At 44.7% G+C, this 20,186-nt stretch overlaps 1 protein-coding gene across 1 annotated transcript; it reads left to right on the top strand.

The window, feature by feature from the left end:
* The first annotated feature begins 1,351 nt into the window (after window positions 1-1,351).
* Window positions 1,352-19,772, top strand: LGALS2 (galectin 2). The gene is made up of 4 exons (XM_073644395.1): window positions 1,352-1,493; window positions 17,126-17,208; window positions 18,719-18,878; window positions 19,575-19,772. Exons 1-4 carry the CDS (start codon window positions 1,488-1,490, stop codon window positions 19,719-19,721), a joined length of 396 nt encoding a protein of 131 aa, XP_073500496.1. The 5' UTR covers window positions 1,352-1,487; the 3' UTR covers window positions 19,722-19,772.
* Window positions 19,773-20,186: the final 414 nt, after the last annotated feature.

The following is a 20,186-nucleotide window of genomic DNA, read 5'->3' as shown; positions in this document are numbered from 1 at the left end:
TGGTATATCTTGCAACACAGATAGGCTACTCCACTGACTAACACACTCTGCAATAGGCCAAAAAGGATTAGCTTTGCTAGATTCAGCCAAATGCTGTGAAAAAAACTTGCACAGCACTGGCACAGACCTGCCTGGCAAAAACTGATAGGAACTGATGTAACCTAGTCCTGAAAAGGACTCCAATTACAATTAGTCTTTACTCCCACAATCTATCTATTTAAGAGCACAGACCTGCCTGATAAAAGTCGTAGGAAATGCTGTAACCTAGTCCTTAAAAGGACTGCAATCACAACTATTCCCTACTCCCAAGCTATCTGTAGATTTGTGCGAAAATTGGCTTGAAATTAACAAGGTATAGCGCACACAGCAACAGCGGTGCCGTCTAACACGCAGCTGCAGCAGTGAGAAAATGGTGGCGACGGGGAAAATGGCTTGGTCTTATAGGGCAAGGACATGTGACATATACTGCCAATGACACATGCCCTTGCTTGTGTGAAAAAAAGCACTTCGCTCCGTGTGTGCGCTGCTGATAGGCTGACAGATTGCACCTCCCCACTGTAAATGCGGGAAAGAGAAAAAAAAAATGGAGATCTTCATTGTTCCTGCAGAGATCCATCCCCTGCCCCTCCCCCCACCCCGCTGTACACTCAAACTGCGTATTAACATTAATTTTCATCATTACTGAGAAAAAATCCAGTTATGATTTTGGTGCACGAACAGTTATCGAACATAACCTCGAACAGCCGAATTTTTCTCAAATTGTTCGTGTTCGCCGAACGGCTCGAACACCGCCCAAAACAGCTCGAATTTGAGATTGGCGAACAGTTCGAGTAGAACAACGCTCATCTTTAGTTATAATGGGATGACTCTTTTCAGTTCTCTACTGGGAGAAAGTGGAAACTGTTCTTTCTCCTATGCTGACAGCTCCCTAAAGAGGCATTAATGGCTAGAAGTGTGAGAAAACAGGTAATGCGACACATTATGGTAAAACATTGTGTACAACAGAATGGGGTCATTATCCGAAAATAATGCATTCGATAATGGAGATTTTTACAATCTTAAAAGCTATTTGGGAATTTTGCAACTATGGTAACTTTTTATATTCTATAGTCAGGAAAACCTATTCTCCATAAAGGTGAAGGACACATCGGACGCTCACAGCTCCCTAATGGAAAGGTTTTGTTTGAAGCCTACATTCCACATTGATTGTACCTGACTCATTGCAAACACCGGTGATGTCTCTACATTTGTAAAATCCATGGTCATTTTTATTGCAGATTATTGTATTACTGCTGCCGTAAGGTCACACTAGTCACCGAAAAAAATTCCTGTAGCCATATTTGTCAAGACTGCTCCAAAGTCCTCGAGTTAATATTCAACTAAGGATAATTACTGTATTTGTCATGATATATAAGAAGGGTCAGTGTCCGGGAAGGGTTTACTTCCCTACGGCTTTTCTATAGACGCTCCATCTATCTCTCTGCACCATGGCTGTAAGTTAATTAATGTTTTTTTCTCACTTACACTTTTTTGTCTTGTATATCATCATCATCTGCTTTCTAGAATCGAGATTTATTTCTATAGTGACATATGTTCAGAATGACTCAGACATTTATCATTACTTTGTGTCTGAGCAGGACTGCTACTGTAATTGATTGGCAAGAAAACCAAATAATCTGGGGTTTTCTGAGGTTGATTAAAATTGTCTTTTTTTTGTTAGAAATAGCTCCACTTATGATGAATCATTGGTTGTGTCTGATATTGCAATTCATCCTCATACAAGTAAATTATACTGATCAGCAATTGGAGACACAACGCGTAGACACAAGAGTATTCCTAGATCAGACTTTATAGTCCCATACAACATGGCCATACATGGATCCGATAATCTGGCAGAGAATCGGGTCATAAATATAAGAAAATATAGTGCCCTATCCGTGTTTTTCTATGGGGCTGTTCACATTCTGATCAATGGATCTGTGAAAAAAATGGAAAATGTACAGATGCTTTCCAAGTGTCATCCGAGTGCTGTCTGCTTTATACAGTTTACAGCCAAGTTCACACGATCAGTATTTGATCAGTATTTTACATCAGTATTTGTAATCCAAAATCAGGAGTGGAACAATCAGAGGAAAAGTATAATAGAAACACGTCACCACTTCTGTATTTATCACCCACTCCTGGTTTTGGCTTACAAATACTGATGGAAAATACTGACCAAATACTGAACATGTGAACGCGGACTGAAGGTTAAGAGAAGCTTGGAATTTTTGCTTTATTTTTTTTTTTTTTGCATACAAAGAAAAAGGAAGTCACACTAATATGAAGAATAAATCCCCAGACCAAAAATGGATGAAAATCAGATCCAGCACTCTGATGAAAACTGATCCACTTTACAAAAAATAACCAACGTCTAAATGAGGCTTAACAGGACTTTAGACACTCCTAGTTGTAGGCACCCATAGAAGTCTATAAATTCATGCAGTTCTCTTATATGATTAAATACAATGCTACAGCTCTTTAATATGTCTATATTAAGCCCCCATTAGACTAATGTGAACCTGCCGTTATCGACAGGTTTGGCCAACGGTCTAATGTGTATGGAGCTTCAGACTAATGATTCTCAGGGTGGTTAAGGATTAGTGTTGAGCCACCCCCGTAGTGTTCGAGTTCGGTTCGGTTCGTCGAACACCCGTGTGTTCGCCGAACTGTTCGTCGAACTGTTCGTCGAACACCTTCGAACACCGTTAAAACCAATGGCAGGCAAACAAAAACACATAGAAACACATAGAAAACACCTTCAAAGGTGTCCAAAAGCTGACAAACTGCTCAGAAGACATAACTAACACATGGAAAAGTGACAAGTACATATAGTCATGCGAAAATAAAAGAGGTGGAGGAGTAAAAGGAGGGGGAGACACAGATATAGGCATGTCATGCCCTTCTAAAATCCAAAAAGTGAGAAGCCGACACGGCCAGTCCGCTCCTGCCCGTGCCACCTCCGTGTCGCCGGGTTTGTGCCAGAGCCGCGGTGAACCCTGATGGCCAGCCCCCCTCTCCCAATACTGGTGCCTGTCCGCTGGTGGGTCGAGCGAGCCCCCCTGTGGTGGAGGCAGCTCTAAGCTTTTTAATTTAAATTGTCTCTCTAATTTGAATGAATACACTTTAAATCCATTTACAAGGATCTATTGGAGGGCAAGTCTCATGCCAGCAGCCGCGTAATTCCAGCTCCAGTAGCGTCCACTAAAGCTGCTGCAGTTAAAAAGCTTTTATAAGGATCGAGCTCGGCTGTCCACCGCAAGGCATCCTACTGCCAGTCCCAGCCCCTATGCCTTGGGGTGCCTCCTGATGCTCTTCACTGAGTATCCCATGGTCCCGAAGCATTTCCTTTGAAAAAATTAAGTGTCTAAACTACAGGTGGTGTAGCTTGCTTAACAGCCGGGATAATCCGCTGACTAGCAGACACTGCTACTAGGCACAAAGTATTTCCTGGGCTAGATGCAGTTAAAAATTTGTAATTAGATACTCTCGTTGGATGCTGAGAAAGCATTCCATAGAGTCTCCTGGCACGCCATATATGATTCTCTTAAAAAGCTTGGGGTAGGGGTCTAGGGGACCCTTTTATAGCCAAAATCACGGCCCTGTATCACAATACGTCACCTAGGCTGAAGATAAATGGAACTGTAGCACCCTGAGGGCTCGGTTGCTACAGACGTATTGCACCTCACCCAGAGGTGTGATATCTCACTCTCAGGTAAGGATGGAGTGTGGATCAGGACCCGACACCTGCATGCATTACACCACATTGCCGTGGGGCAGGGCGACCAATATGCCCCTGAGATGGGCACGACAGTCCCTGTCCCTGGCTGGAGTGGGGGGAGGGAACACTGAGGAAGGGGAACCCGGTAGTGCAGGAGCAGGGAGGAAGCAGTTCCTGGGTGCATTGAGAAGGGAGTATAAAAGGTGGGCACCATCTTAGTTCAGTGCAGAGAAGTCTGAGCTGAAGTGGCAGGGAGCAGGGGCTCTGCATGAGCTCTGCTCCGGAGGTGGGCCTAGTAACAGAGGCCCAGGCCTGGAAGAGGGAGAAGGAAGGAAGAGGAGCGGAGAAGGCTCCAGGAACGAGGAATGAAGGGATCCCAGGGGTGCGGACGGGCGAGTCGCCACCGCACGCCCGAATCTACCTGCGTGGAGGGGTCAGGCCAAAGGGGGAGACCGGTCCCCGAACTAGTGGAGGCAGGAAACGACCCTCAGCTAGAAACCGGAGGCTCTGACATTTTATGTGGCGCAGCCCCTCGCTACACCCGCTAGGAAGGCACCACATAGGGTCAGGGAAACTGGCGCCAAGTTTACCAAGAGGAGGCCCGAGGCAGCCGGACAGAAGTGTTGGTAAGAAAGGCCAGACAAAGGACACACAAAGGGGGTCCTGTGAAGTGCTCCAAAGTAATCTGGGAGTTGTCTGAGCCCCTCACCTGGTGAGCACAGTACGACGTGGGCAGCCGTTACCTGCAGACGTGGTCTGGATAATAAGAACTGTGAGTAAAGGCCCTGAACTGCATCACTGACTCCGTGTCGTTACTGCTGCTGCCCTGCACCATCACCCCCATCCTCCGCATACACTGCCCTGAGGCTATACTCCTCCCGTGGGGAGTTATGCTACGCTCTGCTGCACCCACAACACCAGCCTCAGCGGTCTGCCCTGTAGCGGCGGTTCACTCTGACCGCAATCCACGGGTGGCGTAGTCGTACATTTAAACATCAAAACCACATAAATAGTTCCGCCACTGGTTTGACCGCCCTGAGCCACGGAACCGGGTCGCCGCCACGAAGACTACAACCACCAGCATCCACCAAAAAGGGTCCGGCTCCGGGTGTCCCAAGGCCCAGGGGGTGCGTCAGAACATTTTCATCACCTTTCACAATCACCAATGGGACAAGGCAGGGATGTCCTCTGTCCCCTCTCTTATACATCCTAGTGACGGAGCACCTGCTCTCATCAATTCGCCATAACCCCAATATTAGGTGGATTGAGGTGGGAGGCACCGAGTACAAGTGCTCTCTATTTGCTGATGATGTCCTAGTATATATCACTCAATCACATATATCCATGCTGTTATGGCTGAAATAGATCACTTTGTTACATGGTCAAATTTTAAAATCAATGCAGCGAAGTCTGAGGCCCTCGATGTCTCCCTCCCCAAATCCATATAGGATTCCATCCAGTCCAACTTTCCCTTTGCCTGTCCCTCACAGGGTATCAAATACTTAGGAATTCCTATTCATAGAGACCTCTCCCATCTATGTTATCTTAATTTTGGGCCCTTTATTGAACAACTCCATACAGACCACGGTTGGAAAGTTAGAACTGTAAGATTCACTACGTGAACCGCTGGTGTTTTGTGGAAAAGCACATGTACACTGCGTTCCAAATTATTATGCAAAAAGTGTTTAGGAGTGATAAGGGAAGAATTTGTTTGTTTGTCAGTTAAACTCATTGATGGTGATGTGTGTCAGGGCTCTTTATATCACTGTAAGCAATTGCAGACACCTGTGCTAATTAGTTTGGCAGGTGTGTCCAATGAAAGGCAAGACTACTTAAGAAGGCTCTCTCACATTATTAAGCAGCCTACATTTTCTGCCAAAATGGGAAAGAAAAAGGATGTGTCGGCTGCTGAGAAGCAACAAATTGTGGAGTGTTTAGGTCAAGGCATGACTACAATCAACATTGTGCGATGATCAGGATGAAGTGTCTTGGCAATCAAGAAGTATGTAGCTGATTCACAGTACACACGTGTGCGTGCTGATAAGGGCAAATTGAGGACTCTTTCCTACAGGCAATTACGTCAGGTTGAAAGAGCAGCGGCAAAAAAGCCTTGTCATAGCAGCAGACAAGTTTTTGAAGCTGCTTGTGCCTCCAACGTCCCCCGAACAACAAGATGCAGGGTCCTTCAGAGGTTTGCAGCTGTGCATACGCCATCCTGTCGACCTCCTCTATCCACTTCACACAAGCAGAAACGGCTCCAGTGGGCCAAACATTACATGAAGACTGATTTCAAAACAGTTTTGTTCACGGATGAGTGCCGTGCAGCGCTCGATGGTCCAGATGGATGGAGTGGAGGATGGCTGGTTGATGGACACCCCACGCAAACACGGCTACATCGCCAACAAGGAGGAGGTGGAGTAATGTTTTGGGCTGGAATCATGGGGAGAGAGATTGTCGGCCCCTTTAGGATCCCTGAAGGCGCTAAAGATGAACTCCATAATGTATGTGGATTTTCTCAAACAGCACTTCCTGCCATGGTTCAAGAAGAAGAACCGTGTATTTAACAGCAAGATCATTTTTCTGCATGATAATGCACCATCTCATGCTGCACATAAAACATCTGCATCTCTGGCTGATATGGGCATAAAAGGGGACAAACTTATGGTGTGACCCCCATGCTCCCCTGACCTCTACCCCATTCAGAACCTTTGGAGCATCATTAAAAGGAGTGTCTATGATGGCGGGAGGCAGTTCACATCTAAGCAACAGCTCTGGGAGGGTATTCTGTCCTCATGCAAAACAATTGAAGCAGAAACCATCCAAAACCTGACAAATTCAATGGACGAGAGAGTTCAGAAGCTCCTTTCGAACAAGGGGTCCTATGTGAAAATGTAACATCACCTAGAATAAAGTTTTGAGTTGAAAACTGTTTGATTTCAGTTTCTAACAACCTGCTAATGCTTATAATTTCAAAAATGACCATTTTTTTGGTCTTTATTAAAATGAAAAGGTTGATCGAAAAGTTTGGGGGATCTAAGAGTGTGGCAACCCAGTAGTCATGATTACTTCGAATTCTGACAATATGAGGGTCATGCTGCAGGTAGTGCAGCAAGAAGGCACTTATGTGTCTTGAGCATCTCGGAGCCCCAAAATTATTTTCCGGGCTAGATGCAGCTAAAAATTATTTTTAATTTTAAATCTGGTGAAGCTTTAGTATAGATGGCCTAATAGGATCAGTGCTGCACACTGCTACAAAGCCCAAATTATTTTCCAGTCAAGATACAGATAAACATGATTAGTAATTTGAAAGCTTAAAACGGTTGGTAGGGTGATTTTAACCAATCATCAAGCTTTTACTCTCCCCAGGATGACACAGGGGTAGAAAAGTCGTTTCGGATCCATGATTTGTTCATCTTTATGAACGTGAGTTTGTCTACATTATCAGTGGAGAGCCGCGTGCGCTTATCTGTCAGCACACCACCAGCAGCGCTGAACACACGTTCAGACAGAACGCTGGCTGCGGGGCATGACAAGATCTCCAAGGCGTAAGTGGCTAGCTCCGGCCATTTATCCAGATTGGAAGCCCAAAAAGAGCAAGGGTCCAGTGACACAGTCGTGGCTTCAATGTTTACTTGGAGATACTCCTGTACCATCGTCTCTAGGCGTTGACTATGTGTCAGACTTCTTGTCTCCTGTGGCCTTGCAAAGGATGGGCTAAAAAAGTGGTGAAATGATTCCGCAAAATTGATGTTACCAGCAGATACTGTGGTTCTGTTACGGTTTGAGTGCTGAACACTTGACGGTCCCACGGTTGGCAAGTTGGAACTGTGAGATTCACTACGTGCACCACTGGTATTTTGTGGAAAAGCACATGTAAGATTCTGCAACAGTCTCTGCTGATACTCCTGCATGCGTGCATCCCTTTCTATGGCAGGAATAATTTCTGCAAATTTACTTTTGTACCGGGGATCTAACAGTGTGGCAACCCAGTAGTCAGGATTATTTCTAATTCTCACAATTCGAGGGTCATGTTGCAGGTAGTGCAGCAAGAAGGCACTCATGTGTGTTGCGCAACCAGGAGCACCAAGTCCCTGTTGTGTTGGTGGTGAGGTAACAATCATGCTTCCTTCCTCTGTCCTCTCCCCCCAACCTCGCACAACAGAAATGTGATCAAGGTCTCCCTCATCTGATGAGTCTTCCATCAGTTCGTCCTCCACTTCTTCCTGGGCTCCTGCACCTTCCTCACTAGTTTGGCTGCTACCATGCGCCCTGGTAAAACCATCTCCCCCACCCTCACATGCCTGCCGCCTTGGTGCTGCCGACCGTCTGGACCTTGCAGATGTTAGCCCTTCCGCATACAACTCCTCCTCCTCTACTTCCTCCACCTCCTCTTGTGCCACCACCTGACTCCGAATTCTGTTTAACATGTGCTCCAGCATGTAAATCACCGGAATAGTCATGCTGATAATGGCATCGTCAGCACTAAACATCTTCGTCGCCATTTCAAAACTGTGCAGAAGGGTGCATAGGTCCCTGATCTGAGACCACTCCTCCAGCGTGATTTGCCCCACCTCTGAATCTCGTTGGCCCAGGCTATACGTCAGAACGTATTGCACCAGGGCTTGTCGGTGCTGCCACAGTCGCTGCAACATGTGCAGAGTTGAATTCCACCGGGTAGGCACATCGCATTTTAGCCGGTGAAGTGGCAGGCCCAACGACTTCTGTAGAGATGTAAGTCGCTGAGCTGCGGGATGCGAACGGCAGAAGTGAGCACACAGCGACCGTGCCCTCTGCAGAAGGCCATCTAGTCTGGGATAGTGGGCTAAAAATTGCTGGACAACCAGGTTCAACACGTGAGCCATACAAGGCACGTGTGTGACATTGCCCCGGCGAAGGGCCGCACCCAGGTTTGCAGCATTGTCGCACACGGCCTTCCCTGGTTTCAGGTCCAGTGGAGACAACCATTCATGAAATTGGTTCTCCAGAGCTGACCACAACTCCTCAGCTGTGTGACTCACATTTCCCAGACATTTCAATGTAAAAACCGCCTGATGACGTTGAGCCCTACTGCCAGCATAGTAAGGAGGTGTGCAGGATCCCTTCTGCGCAGTTAGAAAGCTTGTGGCATGACCAGACAGGCTTTGGGTGCAGGTGGAAGACCGAGAGGAGGTTGAGGAGGCAGAAGCAGTGGAGGAACTTTGACATAAAGAGGATTGACGCACAACTCGTGGGGACGGCAAGACTTGGACAGCAGCCCCTTGTCCTGCTGTCACCATAGTTACCCAGTGCCCAGTCAGCGACATGTAACGCCCCTGTCCATGCCTACTCGTCCAAGTGTCTGTGGTGAAATGCACCCTGTCACACACAGAGTTTCTCAAAGAAGCGGTGATGTTGTGTGCGACATGCTGGTGGAGCGCAGGCACACCTTTCTTTGAGAAGTAGTGCCGACTGGGCATCTGGTACTGGGGCACTGCGACGGACATAAGGTCTCGAAAATCCTCTGTGTCCACCAGGCGGAAAGGCAGCATTTCTGTAGCCAAGAGCTTGCAGATGGTGAAATTCAACCTCTTAGCTTTCTCATGGCTAGGAGGAAATGGTCTTTTACTTGTCCACATCTGAGGGACCGAGGGCTGGCTATTGTGCTTAGACGGGATTGATAAGGGTGTCCCCGGCAAACTGCCGGTCTGTGAGGAAGATGGAGGCGGACATGTTAGGTTGCCTTGATCCAAAGGTGGTGCTATCGATGTCGGACAGCGCTCAACACCAGCTGGTGTTCCCACCTCCAAAGAAAATGATGACCTGCCAATCACGCTGGCTGTTGCGGGTAAAGAGGTGGCAGGTCTGCGCCCCAAAACAGGTGTGACTGCTGTCCCCCCAGTCACAGAGGATGAAGAGGCCGCGGATGCACAAGATATGGCAGACGGTGGTTGGCCCGGTCGGCTAGGCCGCATTGTAGCACACTGAGCTTCCCACTGCAACTTATGCTTCATGTCCATGTGCCGGTTCATGCATGAAGTACTCAAACTATGTAATTTTTGGCCTCTACTTAGCTTTTGCTGACAAATGTTACAGATAACACGAGTTGGGTCATCTTTATCGATCTGAAAAAATGCCTAGGCTATGCAAGGCTTAGCACCCATGCGACCTGAAGAGCCACCACGACTTGTGGTGAGAGGCAGAGTTGTGTTTGAGGATGCAGTTGTTGACGTGCTTCCAGTACTACGTCTCTGTCCAGGAAGGCGCAACCTGACCTCGTCGTCACTAGCATCTTCCTCCACCTCCTCTGCTGACCTCATCTCTTGGCTGACTGTGGGTTGACAGTAAGTGGGATCTCCAACCTCATCATCATCACCCTGTGCGTTATCACACCCGTCGTCCTCAGAGCCAACCTGTTCCTGCCCAGACAAAAAACTAAAGTTGTCGCTCCAATCAGGTATTTGAGTCTTATCATCGTCTTCCTCATTGTCTCCACCAACAGGAGTTACAGTTTGGGAATGAGGGTCTACATTATGGTCAGAACCTTCTGCATCTGGTCCTGGATCCGACTCATAAAGATTCTGGGCATCAGTGCAGATCATTTCCTCGTCTGGATTCACAGAAGCGCTGGAGTCCACCTCTGATTCCCAGGCTATAGTATGAGTAAACAGCTCTGCAGACTCAACCATCTGTTCTACCTCATACTCAGACGGGCAGCTGGAGATTTGGGAGCTGTGAGGAAGCAAGTGCGATTGGGGTGACACCTTTGAGGACTGGAGTATTTGTGATGTTGAAGTTGATGTGGAGGAGAGCCCACTTAAAGGAGCACTTGATATCCGTTGAAGCACCTGCTGTTTTTGTGCCTCATCTGGAATTTGTAGCGATTGGCGTGGCCGTAAGAAAGGGATCTTATCACATTGTCCGCTAAAAGAAGTAGACATTTTAGTTTGGCTGGAAGATGGTCTTTCTTCTACAGATGTTACTGTTGCTTTAACACCTACCCCACGGACACAACCTTTTTTCCCCTTCCCAACACGCCTATTCCCCTTTCCACCAGCAGCAGGCCTTTTTCCACTCATTTTGGTGGTTAACTAATTCACAACTCTGGAGTTGTTTGCACAAAAAAACAATGGATGGTAACCGAGCAGAGCTGAGTGGCCAAACTGTGGTATTAGGCCAAAACTATTGGCTGGGTTAGATGCAGAAAAAAATTATATTCAATTTGCAACCTGATGGAGGTCAGTATAGATGGACTAATACAACAAGTCCCACACACAGCTAGAAGCCCAATATTTTTTCAGAGGTAGATGCAGAAAAAAATATATTCAGTTTGCAACCTGATGGAGGTCAGTATAGGTGGACTAATAGAACAAGTCCCACACACAGCTAGAAGCCCAAATATTTTTTCAGAGGTACTGTAGATGCAGATAAAAATTATTTTTAATTTGCAGCCTGATGGAGGTCAGTATAGATGGACTAATAGAGAAAGTCCGACACACTACTAGAAGGCCAAATATTTTTTCAGAGCTAGATGCAGAAAAAAATTATATTCAGTTTGCAACCTGATGGAGGTCTGTATAGATGGATTAATAGAACAAGACCCACACACAGCTAGAAGCCCAATATTTTTTCAGAGGTAGATGCAGAAAAAAATATATTCAGTTTGCAACCTGATGGAGGTCAGTATAGATGGACTAACAGAGAAAGTCCCACACACTACTAGAAGGCCAAATATTTTTTCAGAGCTAGATGCAGAAAAAAATTATATTCAGTTTGCAACCTGATGGAGGTCTGTATAGATGGATTAATAGAACAAGACCCACACACAGCTAGAAGCCCAATATTTTTTCAGAGGTAGATGCAGAAAAAAATATATTCAGTTTGCAACCTGATGGAGGTCAGTATAGATGTACTAATACAACAAGTCCCATACACAGCTAGAAGCCCAATATTTTTTCAGAGGTAGATGCAGAAAAAAATATATTCAGTTTGCAACCTGATGGAGGTCAGTATAGGTGGACTAATAGAACAAGTCCCACACACTGCTAGAAGGCCAAATATTTTTTCAGAGCTAGATGCAGAAAAAAATTAGATTCAGTTTGCAACCTGATGGAGGTCAGTATAGATGGACTAATAGAATGATGCTATGCCCAAAAGATTTTACTTCACTAGGTGCAGTAAAAAAATTGGTATTCTATACACAGGTGGTATATCTTGCAACACAGATAGGCTACTCCACTGACTAACACACTCTGCAATAGGCCAAAAAGGATTAGCTTTGCTAGATTCAGCCAAATGCTGTGAAAAAAACTTGCACAACACTGGCACAGACCTGCCTGGCAAAAACTGATAGGAACTGATGTAACCTAGTCCTGAAAAGGACTCCAATTACAATTAGTCTTTACTCCCACAACCTATCTATTTAAGAGCACAGACCTGCCTGATAAAAGTCGTAGGAAATGCTGTAACCTAGTCCTTAAAAGGCCTGCAATCACAACTATTCCCTACTCCCAAGCTATCTGTATATTTGTGCGAAAATTGGCTTGAAATTAACAAGGTATAGCGCACACAGCAACAGCGGTGCCGTCTAACACGCAGCTGCAGCAGTGAGACAATGGTGGCGACGGGGAAAATGGCTTGGTCTTATAGGGCAAGGACATGTGACATACACTGCCAATGACACATGCCCTTGCTTGTGTGAAAAAAAGCACTTCGCTCCGTGTGTGCGCTGCTGATAGGCTGACAGATTGCACCTCCCCACTGTAAATGCGGGAAAGAGAAAAAAAAATGGAGATCTTCATTGTTCCTGCAGAGATCCATCCCCTGCCCCTCCCCCCACCCCGCTGTACACTCAAACTGCGTATTAACATTAATTTTCATCATTACTGAGAAAAAATCCAGTTATGATTTTGGTGCACGAACAGTTATCGAACATAACCTCGAACAGCAAATTTTTCTCAAATTGTTCGTGTTCGCCGAACGGCTCGAACACCGCCCAAAACAGCTCGAATTTGAGATTGGCGAATAGTTCGAGTAGAACAACGCTCATCTCTATTAAGGATCCAACATGCCTGATTTTGGACTGTCGATCCTTTTGCTCTCCCGTAGATAACCAGAAATGTATCTGAGAGAACACAGGAGCGAAATGATAGCTGCCGCCTGAAGGTTCATTTGTCCAACAGCCACCTAATGTGTATGGGCTGTAGAGTCGCTAGAGAAATATGGAGTACACACAGTCCTCGAGAGACGAGGAGGAGATAGGGGTGATTTATACAGAATATTATCTGTACATACTAGTACACACCAATACACACCATCTGATAATAGTGTTGTGCAGTACTCACCATACGCTATTGTATCATGCCTCTGCTGATGGCAGGTTTAGTTGGTAAAAAAGTGTCAGCCATATTGAATTTCAACATGCACTCTCCTGGGAGATAACCACCCTTATTATCCTGTATTTTCTAGACCTTTAGAGCAGCAGTCATTGAATCCCCAACCCTTGCATGAGCATAAAAATGTCCGTTGCATGCACAACTTATATAAAAAAAAATCAAAAAATCACATTTTATTGATAAGTAAATTTGGTTCACAGGTGCACTGGTTGACATATGAGTGAACTTGCAGTCTTCAGCTCTTCTTTGCTTCTCCCCACTGCCACACCTTTTTCCTTGATTGACAGTGGAGAGAGAAGTGAGGAGCAGCCGAGGACTGCAAGTGCATTACAGTACACTTGTGGACCCAATTTGCATAACAATAAAGAACAAATTTTGGCACAATTGCACAATGTATGGCTCCATAATAGATATCTTTCCCACTAAAATCACTGGGCTATAGTAATGCAGAACTAGACCGGGTCTTCCAGAAAGATACTCTCTTTTTAGCCAAGCCTCATTTCTATTTATTAATCGAGACCCCGATTGAGCTATTTCTCTCTATTAAAGCACCACTCCAGTGTTTTTTTTATTGCACCGCTGGAGTGGTGCTTTAAATGTAAGTTCCCTGCCCTCTGTCTCACACTCATCTGCTGCCACCTTCATCTTTTTCCAGCATTTCTCCCGTCGGTCTCCAGTGACTTGCCGGCAGCTCCAGTTTTTCATGTAGCGCACCGAAGGACATTTCAATACATCTCTACGAGAACCTCGTTCTGGCCCTCATAGACTTGCATTGAGTTCTTAAGACGTAACTTCTGACTTCCGGCCAGTCAGAAGTTACAGGCATAAGATGGCGCTGTGGGACCGGAGCGGTGTCAGTAAAAGGTGAAGCCGCCGGAAGGTGAGTATAAGAACGGGGGCAGGGGGCTTACATTTAAAGCGCCACTCCAGCGCTGAAAAAAACAAAAATGCTGGAGTGGTGCTTTATCTCATATTTCTCTAAATGGGAATCTCAAGATGTTTTCTATGAGACATTCTGTATAGGAGATCTGCCTAATTGTAAGGTAATAAGTATGCACAAGTAGGTTTTTGAGAAATAATTGAGATTGATGACAAACCATTTTACTGTTCAGGCCCCCTCATATACAATGCCCCATCCGCACCCCTATGACCTCTGCACCTTGCAGATTAGATCTGCCCTTCATTCGTCTTTGATATGGAGCAGGTGGTTATCGGTACATAATTATCTCTGTTATTTCTGCTTTTATAGTCGCATCTTATCAAGTTGTTCCCTTAACCTATTTAATGATCGTGAAGGGACATGGGAAAACAGGAAGCAATTAATGGTTCACAATTCATCTTCTTCAATGGCCTTGTTAGTTAAAACCTTGTTCCTCTTTATACAAGGGACATAACTTACAGAATTTATTCGACAGCTTTTGATTTGCCTTTATTATTTTTATTTAGTTGTTTTTAGCAGCGTCTAAAGGTGATATACTAATGGAGTCCTTTGCTATTCCCATTAATTACAAATACATCACTTGACTACATAATTCCTACTGGCTAAAAGAGAACCTGTCAGGGCTATTTTGTAATATAAAGTAAAGTCATGGAAGTAAAGGCGCTGTAATACTGATTCGTTTGATACCTTCGGCGAAGAAATCCGCTTTGTTGTTCTTCTTTAACCACCATTTGAATTTTTCTGGTAATTAGATTTCGGTGCACAGAGGCTGGACTGTGCACTGGGTCTTCTCCTCCCTGCATGTGATTCCTCGGCCCCTCAGCTGCCTCAGGTCTGTGAATGACAGGTCAGTGCTGAGATTTTATACAGAGGAGGCAGGTCATTCACAGACCGGAGGCAGCTGAGGGGTCGGGGAATCACATGCAGGGAGGAGAAGACCCAGTGCACAATCCGGCCCCTGTGCACCGAAATCTAATGAGCAGAAAACTTCAAATAGTGATTAAAGAAGAACAACAAAGCGGATTTCTTCACCAAAGGTATCAAATTAATCAGTATTACAGCCCCATTAGAGCCATGTCTTTACATTACAAAATCGTGCTGACAGGTAATAGATAATAAGAAACTCACTTATCAGATAAGTATGCTTCTTTCTCCACTTTTAAGCCACTTCTTCTCCACCCTGCTGGCTCCTGAACTCATCATTTATTCTGAAAAATTGCAAAAATCATTCTTTGTCAAAACAAGGTGACGCGCCCCCTGGGCCGTGGGGTACTCGGTGCCGGGCCGGTTGATGCTGGGAGATGTCACAGTGGCGGAGACCCAGTCTGCGACCCAGGGCGGTCAATAATAGGGAATATTTACAGGGGATTTATAGTTTTTATATACAGTTCGTGACGCCACCTGTGGTATGCGGCTAAAGGGAGCCGCCGCTGCAGAGCAGGTCCTCTGGAGCCGTTGTTAATGCCGCAGAGTTGGTTTAGCTCTCCACAGGTAGAGCTTAACTCCAGGGCAGTGTAGACGTTCCTGTTGCAGTTGTGGTGCAGTGTAGTGCAGGGGATGCGGCAGTTAATAATCAGTCCACAACTTAATGGCGGTTTCCTCTTATCTTTACTTGCGGTGGTTAGGCAGACCGGGGCACGGGTACTAGCTGGTAGTAGAGGTCCTGGTGGCCTGGAAGCAAGTTGGGGGATCCACCTAGCCAGGTGGAGTTGTAGGCCTTCCCTTTTGCGCTACCGCTTTGGCCCTGCTGCGTATAGCTATGCTGCAGCCCTCGTCCCTGAGTAAAACATCTTTGTGCTCACCCGTATGGCAGGCAGCTCGGGCCTTCCTGGAGTGTCGCTCCCACGTGGCTGTGCTGGGCCCTATGTGCTGCTGAGCCTCTGATGGGGCCAGGAGACCTGCAGTCTCCTACCCTCCGGTTTCTGCTGCTGGGCCTTCAGTGCCCCACAGCCTCGGACTCCGGTGTCCGGTTCTTCTGCGCTTCCCTCTGGGGTGCAGCTCCACTCCCTAGGACTTTCCTCGTCGACGTCCTGACTTCAACTCCTCTCTGCTCTCCTCACACTAACTAACCCCGCCTCCAGATCCCAGTTGCTAAGGGAAGGAGCTCCCCTTGCTGGTCTGGAGCCAGGAAAGTGTTGCATGCTAGCAAAACCTGATTAGGGGACCCCTCCTTGCTTCCAGGCATGGCATCACCCCCTTGTGAGGGAGGCAATACCACTGTGGCAACCAGACTCCTGGGGTGCCCCAAAGGCACATGGACAACTCCCTGTGGTGGTATTCAAGTACAGCTGCCTATTGAAAGTGGAGGGAGGAGAATGAGGGCGGAGCACGGAAAGAGAGAAACTGAGATACACACACACACTCACAAAAAGTGGTGCTGCTAATTTGCAGCAAGTGTTTATCTCACCTCAGTGATGGATTCACTGCTACACTGCTAAGTACTGTTGTATAATATCTTTCCTGCTGCTGCTTTTATTTGCTGCAAAGAGATGGGATAGCAAGAATCCTTTGTTTCTTGCTTCCACTCACAAGCTCAGAGATAACTGAAGATTAAAAATGGAGCCTGCATAGGAGAAAAGTTGGGAAAAATGCAGGATACAAGTCTTATAATTGGATGGATGGCATTCGCCCATTTAAGTCTATGGGTTTGTGAAAAAAATCGGACCACACTTCGATGACATGATTTTCATAGACTGACATAATGGAAAAAATGGAAAAAGATTTTTTATTCTTTATACCACTGAGAAAATTGGATCCCACTCTGATCAGACCAATTTTCTTGTATGGAGAGAAAACGTTTGTGTGACCCTAGCCTTAAGCCCATTGCCATAAACCATCAAGTTACTATTAGTTAATTTTTACTCTAGTAATGAATAGTATTTTAAAAGTGTGAATGACTAACACATGTAAAAGAGAAGCCAAATATATATGTACTGTAAATATATCTGTGTGTTCCTATATGTGTGTGAGAGATATAATTTGCAAGTGTGAACGGAATACAATGATAAATTCCAATGTATAACAGTGAATAAATGTTTTTTTTTTATAAATTAGGAGAAATTTGAAATGTTGAACCTTGAGCTGTCACGAGGAGAAAGTTTAAAACTGAAAGGAAAACTTTCAGGAGATGCCAAGAAGTAAGTTATTTGTTCCCTGTAACAATAATGGTAATGACAAGCAAGGGGCATCATTCAGGAGGTTTACTGGAGTACCTACTGTTGTTAGTGCAGATTGTCTGGGACAGAACATAGTAATACAACAATGAAGAATTCCTTGAAACACTTGAATATCTGAATTTCTAACATTATATTTATACAATTATTTAAAGGGCATCTGTCAGTAGGACAACCGCCTTAACCGTCTATATGGGCTTGTAGATCATAGAAAGCTGAATAAAATGATACCTTGATATCTGCTATCCGATTTCTTATTGCAGAGAAATCCTAGATTTTCTTGAAATGTAAATGCACTGTTAAGATCTAGGGGCGGGACACAGATCTCCATGATAATCCGGGATAAAGGGAGAGTTACCAGTGTGAGACATGTAATGACTGGCAGTCTGATCTCCTGATCTACATGTCTCACACTGGTAATGCCCCCTTTCATTTAAAATAATCTCTGGAGGCAGGTTCTCTGGGAAATCTATGTACAGCACATAGATTTTAACAGCTCATTTACAGTAAATAGTAAGAAAAACTTGGATTTTTTTGGAATAAGTCATCGGATGGCAGCAATCAATGTATCATTGAATAAAATTTTCTATGACCTGCTTGCCCATATAGACGGCTTAGGATGATTGAGTCTACTGATTGATTCACTTTAAAGGGTTTTTCCACTGAATCCTTTGGATAGGTCTTCATTATCAGATCAATGGAGAATGGAGATCCAACAGCTGGCACCTTCACCGATTAGCCGGATGTAAAAACTTGCAGAGTTGAACAGAACAGCTCCATCACCTGTTTAGTGGTTGTTGCCACGTACTGAGGATCCTCTCCTATTTGAATTTGCATATGAGCTGATCAGCCATTAAATAGTTGACTGGAGCTGTGCTCTTCAACTCCGCAACTGCTGACATCCATCCTACGGGCGATCTGATCACTGCCGATTGGTGAATCTGCTATTTGAAGGAAGGTCATCAATATCAATGTAGTGGAACAACTCTTTAAAGTAAGTCTGTCACCAGATTTCATACATTGTTAAATAGGTCTCTTAGATCTGATGAGGCTGATGTGCTTACTCTGAAAATGTATGTCAGAATAGCTGTAAATTCCTGCTATTTAGATGGGTCTAGCTAGACCTCATTGCTCATTTTGCTATCAGACAAAATAGGTTATAAATGTTTGATAGCTGGGAGCCCCACTGATTACAAGAAAAGCCACACAACAACAGTGAGGAGGAGTTTGAATGGAGCGATGGTCAAGCATATGCTCTGCCGCCCATATAAATGTCTGTGGGACTGATGGAGACAATCAAGGACGATGCTTGACTTAGACATAGACATAGAATAGAGCAATAGGCTCGACCATCGCTCCATTCAAACTCCTCACTGCACAATGGCAGGCAGGTACTCTAGGCTCCCATTTTAGTGATAGGCAGGGATGTCACTGGTGAGAACCATAGTGAACAAACTGCTTGTTTCCTTCATAGCTTCTCCTTCAATCTGGGCCGTAGTGCCAGTGATATAGGTCTACATTTTAATCCTCGTCTCACCGAGAAAACGATTGTGTGCAACTCCAAGCGCAGCAACAACTGGGAATCGGAGCAAAGAGATGGACACCAGTGTTTTTCCCCAGGGACAGATGTCAAGGTAAGTACAATGAGATTGAAAAAGGGTCATACTAAAGAGCCTATATATCAGGCATATACATTAGCACTTAAAAAGTTCAAGCCAACATAAAATGCAAAAAATAGAAAACGTGTCAATTCAGCTCATCATTTATGTGTTAGAGATAAGTATCCCAGGAGACTTCCAGGGTTGACAGTCTGTGGTCTGGGTGTGGTGAACAGAGTTTGCACTGGTCTGGCTTCCAGATCAAAAAACTTTCAATGGTCCTAAAGGAGATGTTCTTCAGCACCAAAGGGTAGTAGTTAGCTTTCATTAAGGTATTTTTTTACCCGAAACGCGTCAGCATTATGCTTTTTTTATTATGTGGACATTCTCCCAAATTTTTTATCCTATATGATTACGTTTTAACTTCTTTCCTTTGATGATGGAGAACTCCCCTTTTGGACCATTGAGAACATAAAATGCAGCCTGAGGTTTCTTGATTACGAATTGTCCTCCATAATACATTGACCAACTTGACTAAGAAGTAGAAACCATGGAGAACAGAGGACACTGCAAGCAGCATTAGATAGACCTTCTTTTTCTATAACTTTAATGACATGCGTGGATGTTTGTCCGTGTCTTCTAAAATGTGAAAATCTACTTTTGGGCGTTCTGTGTGTTGTTGCCACTTATTATTTATATATATTTATTGATTTTTTTTAATTTTTTCCATAGATCTCAATCCAATTTAATGGGGACAAATTTGTTGTGAAACTTCCGGATGGTCATGAGATCTCATTTCCAAATCGCCATGGATATGATAAACTCACATACCTGTCTGTCAAAGGTGACTTCAAGGTCACATCTTTCAAATATGAATGAAATGTCACTTGCTACTTTCCACAATAAATCATGTTTTGAATAAAAAAAAAATGAATGTTGTATTTTTGATTTAACCCAGGAAACTGAAGTTATGTGGATCAATATCACTTGTATGGGTAGTTTTCTGCTGTCTGATACAAAACCTGGAGAGATAATGAATGGTATCGTGCAAGAACCAGAAAAATAAAAAAACAATCTATTTCTAGGCTTGGATTTCAATCATTTGATCTCTATACGGTTTTTTTCCACCTAGTTGGAAGTATTGGAAGTAAAGTTTATGTACAAAGATCAAACATGGAGTAACCAGTTAGTTGTAGATAATAGACTAAATAACAGCGTGCAATGCCAGTAAGTTGTTTCTAGGGCCATCATGATGCTTTTGTGTGCCAAAAAAGGCATTAATGCAGGTTCATCTAATATATGTGGTTCATACTGTGCACCAGCTCATACAAAGACTACCCTGGA

The sequence above is a fragment of the Phyllobates terribilis genome, unplaced genomic scaffold, assembly GCF_046119375.1.
Source record: "Phyllobates terribilis strain yellow unplaced genomic scaffold, ASM4611937v1 Scaffold_8__6_contigs__length_399053987, whole genome shotgun sequence".
NCBI lineage: Eukaryota > Metazoa > Chordata > Amphibia > Anura > Dendrobatidae > Phyllobates > Phyllobates terribilis.
Note: the sequence above shows the minus strand (reverse complement) of the source record. Positions and strands in the feature narration are given on the sequence as shown.